The sequence below is a fragment of the Hyperolius riggenbachi genome, chromosome 10 (assembly GCF_040937935.1).
Source record: "Hyperolius riggenbachi isolate aHypRig1 chromosome 10, aHypRig1.pri, whole genome shotgun sequence".
NCBI lineage: Eukaryota > Metazoa > Chordata > Amphibia > Anura > Hyperoliidae > Hyperolius > Hyperolius riggenbachi.
In genome coordinates, this window is record NC_090655.1 from 215,582,939 (window position 1) to 215,591,232 (window position 8,294).

At 44.6% G+C, this 8,294-nt stretch overlaps 1 protein-coding gene across 4 annotated transcripts in view; it reads right to left on the bottom strand.

Annotated features, from left to right (window-relative positions):
• The window catches only part of LOC137534460 (piggyBac transposable element-derived protein 4-like), a 34,962-nt gene extending 27,558 nt beyond the window's left edge, over positions 1–7,404 (bottom strand). For 2 of the 4 annotated variants that reach the window (XM_068255960.1, XM_068255959.1), the window contains exons 1-7: positions 7,349–7,404; positions 3,838–3,955; positions 3,322–3,483; positions 3,109–3,211; positions 1,791–1,888; positions 1,615–1,690; positions 1,410–1,468 (exon numbers count right to left, since the gene is read on the bottom strand). In XM_068255960.1, coding sequence (XP_068112061.1) covers positions 1,410–1,468; positions 1,615–1,690; positions 1,791–1,888; positions 3,109–3,211; positions 3,322–3,483; positions 3,838–3,955; positions 7,349–7,377 — 645 coding nt within the window. In that variant the 5' untranslated portion in view covers positions 7,378–7,404. The remainder of the gene's footprint in view (positions 1–1,409; positions 1,469–1,614; positions 1,691–1,790; positions 1,889–3,108; positions 3,212–3,321; positions 3,484–3,837; positions 3,956–7,348) is intronic. The other 2 variants (XM_068255962.1, XM_068255961.1) reach the window with 2 other exon arrangements.
• Positions 7,405–8,294: the final 890 nt, after the last annotated feature.

The following is an 8,294-nucleotide window of genomic DNA, read 5'->3' on the forward strand; positions in this document are numbered from 1 at the left end:
CCACTAGTATGGCTGAAAGCGGAGAAACCGCCGCATGCTCTGATAGCGGTGCGGCCGGTTCCGCGTCCAGCACGGCAGGTGCTTTACAACACATGTCTGGTGTGGCTGGGACTGATAGTCCACACAGGTTCAGAAGGACGTGCGCGTTGAGAGGCAGAACTTTTATGACAGCCAGAAGGGAGTCAGCTGACCAAGCCGTTCAGCTGACGATTCAACCAGTTCCCATTGGTCCAGCACTTAGGGGAGGCGCTGGAGAGCGCTTTACTATATATACTGGGTGCTGGTCATTCTCTGGTTGTCTGCCGTTGCGATCACTACCTGGAAGCACTCAGACCTATTGTCAGATACTGTGTTACCATTCTGTTATACTTCAGACTAGTTCCAGGTTGTTGATGATCAAGGACCTCCCACCCAAGATTAGGAATCTGTGTTACCATTCTGTTATACTTCAGACTAGTTCCAGGGTGTTGATGATCAAGGACCTCACACCCAAGATTAGGAATCTGTGTTACCATTCTTTTATACTTCAGACTAGTTCCAGGGTGTGGATGATCAAGGACCTCACACCCAAGATTAGGAATCTGAGTTACCATTCTGTTATATACCAGACTAGTTCCAGGGTGTTGATGATCACGGAGCTCACACCCAAGATTAGGCATCGTTTATTATCTGTTATGACTTTCTGCTTTCCTGACTACTCTTCTGATCACTGATTCGGTACTTCGCTATATCTGATACTCTGTTGCCAAACCCTGCGTTCCTTAGGATTACCGAACCAGCCTTCTGTCTGTGTACTATATCTGTCTGTGTGTTGCCGACCTGGCTTGCCCGACCTCGAGAACTATCTCCCAGTTAGGAGATAGTTCACAGATCAGTTAGTGACACCTTCCTTGGTGTCACTCACGCTCTGGCCCTTCCTACCCCCAGCCTGACTCCTCCCTTCGGGAGAGTCTCTGGCTACTGGAAGGAACTTGTTCTCTTGTGCAGTATTCCTTACTGCTTTTGTACCTGTACTCCAGGTATTGTCCTCAAAGTATTACTGTTGCACCCAAACACTCATACCTCAGGTGTCCAGAGGTTAGTGATATATCTGTTTATCCGTGATACTGCAGATCATCAATAATCAGGTATATATCTGTATTTTTGGTGATACTGCAGATCGCCAATAATCAGATCCTCTCTGTTACACCGATCGTTACAGAAAGGTTTTGAATCCGGTTTAGTTATTTTTCTGTTGATGGCAATGCAGGAAAACTTTCGGTACACTTACTACACATTGCTCTGGCTATTGCCATCGTTTGATTATTGACGTATGAATACTTTTTTTGTGATGATCTGAGGCCTAACAGGGAAGCTAATGTCATGTAGTCAGGTGACAGTAGTGAGTTCGGTACTCTCATACCACCTACCTGATAATGGTGAGGGGTGGTGTGATCTTCCTGTGAAGAATCCTGGGAAAGCTGAGGACCTGGGAATACAGAGGAAACACTGACTGAGAGGGGAGAAGGGGGCTGTTGTAGAGACTGAAGGGGGAGAATCCATTACCTCTTTCTGTATGTAGTGTATATTATTACTGACCTGGGCTGATCTGTGCAGGAATTTCCCCCTCCTTACCTGGCACATCATTCCTCACATATGTGTCTTCTGGCTCTTCTTTAACTTCTGTTTTAATATTAATCAGATCTTCACCCTAAATACAAGAACATGTGTTTATGAGTACCTCACAGCTTCCTGCAAATCAGACCGCAGAGAGACACTTCTGAGCTGGAGAATCTCTCACATCCACCTACCTGATAATGGTGGGGGTTGGTGGGATCTTCCTGTGGACAATCCTGGGAATAAAGAGGATCTGTACATCTCTCCGGTGGGTTTCTGCTACTGGACCCATCTGTAGGAAACACACACACTCACTGAGAAGGGAGAAAAGGAGAGTTTCTGCATTTAGTGTTTACCAGCAAAGATGTGCCTGAAGTACATGGAGATGTTAATGTGTAATATTGGGTAGGAAGGTGTGGTGGGAGTTAAGGTGTTTCTGCCTCATCATAGGAAGCCCCAAATTCTCCCCTTGTCACAGTCAACAAGTCAGTCAGTCAGGAGAGCGTCACTTTCCTGTTGGGATCAGTTTGCTGCATGATACCGCTGTGATTTATTTCTGGAGCCACTTACCACCATATGGCAGGAGATCATTGCTAAGAGTCAAACAAGGGGCACAAGAAGAAGATGGGTGGACACATAAAGTGGTGGACGTGGCATGGCATGTGATGTAGGTGGGAAGTAAGTACAAATAGAGTGGTGTGTGTGGCACATGAAGTAGGTGGGGAAGTGGGAGGACACATAGAATAGAGGACATGGCACATGAAGTAGGTGCGACGACACATAAAGTGGTGGGTAATGCACTTTAAGTAGGTGGGAAGTGGGAGGACACATAAAGTGGAAGGTGTGGCACATGAAGTAGGTGGGAGGACACATTAACTGGCCGGCGTGGCACCTGAAGTGGGCGGACACATAAAGTGGAGGGCATCGCACATGAAGTAGGTGGGAAGACACATAAAATGGAGAGTGTTGCACATGAAGAAGGTGAGGACACATAAAGAGGAGGGCGTGGCGCATGAAGTAGGAGGACACAAAAAGTAGCAGGCGTGGCACATAAAGTGGCCACATGAAGTTTGCAAACATAAACTGTATAATTGTAATGTGAAACCATCAATGGTATTGATTCTCCTAGATGGAAGAAGCCATGCAAGATATTAAAGATAATAGCCAAGGCAATCACAAAGCAAACAAACTGATGCTGCACCAAGGCAAAAGGATTGCTCGGCTGTTCTTCCAGTACTTCCTTGCGGTAGGGCGTAGCTATGAATTGGCCGCCGGGAGATTTGGGCGCAGGATAAAGCTGCTGCTGTAGCCGTAATTCCAACTACAGCCTATGGTGGCGCCGGCTACACCCAAATCTCCTGCACTGTATTTACAGCGCTCGGCGGTAGGATGGAGTGACATTTGGTATAAGTAAAAGTCACACATGATCAGTACAGTCACAGGCAGGCCCACACGTTTTCAGATAACACATCATGCTCATTGAAGTTTTAGAACGTCATCTAGATTACTGACCTGTGCTGATCTGTGAAGGGATTTCCTCCTCCTTACACGGCTCATCACCCGTCTCTTCTGTGTCCTGTCTGACTACAGCTCTAGCAGTAATCACATCTTCACCCTACAATAAGACCACAAAACACAAGAATATGAGACTGTAACCTCTGTGCTGCTTCTATACAGATTGTACAGCATGGAGTAAGATTTGGGGAGACCCCAAATCCCACCTACCTGATAAAGGTGAGGAATGCTGGGATCTTCCTGTGTACAATCCTGAGAAAGAGAACATTTACCTCCCTCTGGTGGATTTCTGTTACTGGGCTTATCTGTAGGATGGAGACGGCTGCTGGAGGCCAATAGCTCACCAGAGAGCTTCTTCACCACTTCACAATCCTGTGTAATAATGCAGAGTAATAATAATCACTGTATACATTCCCAGAATCTTCCTCACCTCTCCAGCCAGGACTGATTTATCACTGTGGATAAATAAGTGTGATATCATGTGACCCTCCCAGAATCCTCCTCTCCTCTCCAGGCAGGACTGCTTTATTACTGTGGATAAATAGGTGTGAGGTCATGCGACCCTCCCAGAATCCTCCTTACCTGTCCAGTCAGGACTGCTTTATTAATGTGGATAAATAAGAGGTCATGTGACCCTCCCAGAATTCTCCTCACCTCTCCACTCAGGACTGCTTTATTACTGTGGATAAAGAAGTGGTCATGTGACCCTCCCAGAATCCTCCTCACCTGTCCAGTCAGCAGGTAGATGATCTCCAGGGTGAGCTTTAATATCTTCTCAGTCACGTGACTGCGGTCCTCATCCATCCTCACTGGCGCGGTCATGTGATCTATACAGGAAGCTCTTCTACGTAGAGAGATAATAAACTGAGAATTACCTGGACTGCAGGACTCCAAATTACAGTATAATAAATGACATGCACCTTATATGCTCCTCTGACTGGCTGCTGTACTATACAATTCTGGAGGTGTGTTTTATCAGAATATCAACCAGGAACTGTCTGTATTCCTTTAGGGGACTCCCTATGTTTTAGCTTTTCATTTATACACAGATAAATCATATGACAGTAGCTATATGCACATGCTTGCCCCAGGGCAGCTGGGCGTAAAGAGGAATTGTAGTTAAAATAATGCAATGAATACAATTGCTTTTTTTTTTTTTTTTTTTACAAAATTAATTGATAAATTGTTTAGTCAATGTTTGTCTATTGCAAAAACTTTCCTTGCCTTGATTTTACATTGGCAACATCTTTAGTCCTGTCAGGTGATCTCTGCAGAATTAGAATGCTGAAGCCAGTGAAAACAATGCCTGGTCTCCCAGAATGCTCTGGGAGCAGAATTCCACATAGCTAAACAGCCTAGGCTAAGCATCACTGGAGGGGCAGGGCTACATGTCAATATACAGCAAAATATAGATATAGGAAGTGTTTCTAATGCTGAAACCAGGAAACTTACTGTAAGAGTGGGTGTCCTGAATAATGTACTGCATTCGAGGGATTAGATTGTGAGCTCAACTGATGGACAGTTAAGTGACAAGACAAAATACTCTGTACAGCGCTGCGGAAGATGTCGGTGTTATATAAATACTAACTAATAATTCTACTATATGTCACTACAGTGCCCCTTTAACCCCCTTGCCGTTCCAATTCTGACGGCAAGGGGGCGGCGCAGCACCTTTTTTAAAAAAAAAAATTTTTAAATCATGTAGCGAGCCCAGGGCTCGCTACATATAGCAGCTGACAAGCGGCATCCCCCTACCTACTTCGATCGCCGCCGGCGAACTTTGCAAGCAGGAAATCCCGTTCAGAACGGGATTTCCTGCTGGGCTTCCCCCGTCGCCATAGCGACGGGGCCGGATGACGTCACTGATGTCATGGACGTCGGGACCTCAGAGCGATTCCCGATCCACCCCTCAGAGCTGCCTGGCACTGATTGGCCAGGCTGCGCAAGGGGTCTGGAGATGGGGGGGCGGCGCGGCGAATTGGCGGCGATCGAAATATGCACGCAGCTAGCAAAGTGCTAGCTGTGTGCAATAAAAAAAAATTATGTAAATAGGCCCAGCGGGGCCTGAGAAATCCTCCTGCGCAGGTTACCCCGAGCTGAGCTCGGGATAACCGGCAAGGAGGATAAAGGACACCTGAAGGTCGTGCTGTAAAAACAAGCCAAAGATTTGGGTGCAGCCGGTGCCGTCATAGGCTGTAATAGGAATTACGGCTATAGCAGTTCTCAGGCAGTAATTTGGGCACCGTCAAAAGACGGAGCGCAAATTACTAAGAAAATACTGTAATTTGGCCGCCAGTAATAGCTGGAAGCCAAAATTATATATTTCCCCACTATCCACGGCGACCAGGAGGGGGAACAGTAATTAGCGCCGCCAGGACTTTTGCAGGAGTAGGGTGAGCCATTTTTTGGCTTCACCCTGAGCCCAAATCTCTTGGCGGCTTAATTGCATGTACGCACCTGAAGCGAGAGGTGGCTGCAAAATTTATTTCCTTCTACACAATGTACATTGCCTGGCTGCCCTGCCGATCCTCTGGTTCTAATCTGTTCAGCCATAGACCCTGACCAAGCATGAACATTGGATGCTCTGCCTCAAGTCTGACTGGATTAGCTGCATGCTTGTTTCAGGTGTGCAGTTCAAGCATTGCTGGAGCCAAAGAGACCAGCAGGACATCCAGGCAACTGGTATTGTGTTCAAGGAAATAAACACGGCAGCTTCCATATCCCATCCGCCAGATGGATCCGGCAAACCACCAGTAAATAGTTGCTCGTCTAGACGTTTGCCATGCGCACACATGCCTGATTGTCGTCCAACAGACCAAAATCAGACAGCAATCAGGTGGTTTGCTTGAGCCTTAAAGGGAATCTGTAACCAAGAATTGAACTTCATCCCAATCAGAAGCTGATACCCCATGAGAAATATTTTCCTTTTCTCAAACGGATGATCAGGGGGGTCTGTATGGCTAATATTGTGGTAAACCCCTCCCACAGTGTGATGTCAGGACCATGGTCCTCACAGTTTTCTGTCTGTGAACCTCATTGCATTGTGGGAAATAGCTGTTTACAGCTGTTTCCAACTGCCAAAAAAGCAAGTGGCATCTCCTTCTACTGACATAACCTGCCAGCAGTAAAAATGTCACCATGTGATAAATGTCAGAATGTAAATCAGAGAGAGGAAAGATTTTACAATGGGCAAACACTGACTAAATCATTTATACATAATTATTGTAAAAATGAAGCACTTTTTTATTACTTTATTTTCACTAGAGTTCCTCTTTAATGCTAGGTACACACGATGCAATTTTCTGACAGATTTACTGTCAGATCAATTATATCCAACATGTCCGAGCTAATTTCCAATGGATTTTTTGATTCATTTTCCGTTCCCTTCTATTAAAAACCGTTTCAAAAAAAATCGATCGGAAATCAGATCGGACATGTTGAAAATAATCGATCTGACAGAAAATTGTATTGTGTGTACCTAGCATTAGATTTAGGCAATAAATCTCCTTTTCCACCTATTTAGATGGACTGCCTCTTTGTTGTATTATGCTATCTCTCTTTCTAAACATCACTTTGGTTTTGTCGTTGTCTCTATACATCACTATGGGCTTTGTCACTACGGTATGTTATCTTGCCCATACACCTATTATGCTAGGTACACACCACACAATTTTCTGGCAGATTTACCTGCCAGATCGATTAATGACTACCTCAGCCGGTAAACAGCAGTGTGTGCTCTACCTCCCAAAGTCCAAACAGCAACCTGCAAGTGATCCACCTGGGGGGATCAACACTACTACAACCAAACAGACCAGGATGGCTGCCAGGCAACTAGTATTGCTTAACAGGTAATAAATATGGCAGCCTCCATATTCCTCTCACCTCAGGTGTCCTTTAAGATCAAATCTAGTCTGAGAGGGATCAAATCATTCAACACTGGGAATAGATTTGTAAGATTTCACCATGAGAGCTATAAAGAAAATCTATCGAACCACAGCATTGCACTGTACAATGTAGTGGAACGTTACTATGAGACACTGAACCGCGATCAGCGACACTCCTGACCCACTGCCAATCAATATTTTCCATCTGGTGTAATCAGCCAATTTTCACCCAAAATCGATTGAAGTATTGTTTGGGCTGGCATGTTGAGGCATCGATCTCTAGTACATTCCATGAGAGTGATCGAATCTGCCAGAAATCCATGAGAAACATCAATAAGTATATGAATAAATACCTTTGTTTAGTAAAGGCTTCCTCTGTCATAGCTTTAGCCTTTAGAAAAGTATATATACATTGTTATAAGTCAGAGGCGTCATACTGGTGGCTGCACCAACTTTTGCCTATATTCTCCCAGTGTATATGTGTCTACCTGTAATTATAAATAAAATAAATATCTTATTATTATTACCGTCTGCGCTGCCAGTTCCAGTTATGTCTCCTCCCTACTTCCGCCCACTGTGCTTCACCAACTTCCTGCCTGTATGCTCCGCCTCCTTCTACATAAATCAAATGGGGAGAGACCGCCACCTTGTGGAGGATAGAAGAAATGCAGCTTTTAGTTTTTACAGTCATATATAATAGATCTACCTGCTATACATCAAGGCATACACATAGAGATTTCCACCTAATGTTCCAAATTTAGGTTTCCACCCAATGCTGCAAAATGATTGATTTTTTTCTGAAAGGAATTGGTTTATAATAAATTGATTCCTATCACATACATTACATCGATTTTTAATAGATTCGAGCAGGGAATCAATTGAAAATTGATGAACCGCAGTAAGGCACTGTTTGATGCAGAAGCTTATACAGTTTATCCCTTTGATTTCTGGCAGATTTTAACACTCTGAACGAATCCACTAGAAATCGATGCTCAATATGCTGGACCAATCAATCATTTTCTTGATTTTTGATCGAAATTGATTGCATTGGTTGATCGTATTGGACAGGAGGTATCAATCGGGAGGGTTGAAAGATCTACGGACTGTAGCATTGCACTGCATCAGGCTGCGGTTTGTTAGATTTTAAATAGATTTCAAGTGTACGGCCAGTCAAAAATTTATGTGCAGCGTGTGTAAGGATTTGATCAGATTGATCCCTCTACAGGCGGCATATCGAAAAATCATGGGGCCCCCTAGGAAGTAAATAAAATCGGGGATAAATAAATGTACAAAAGGTGC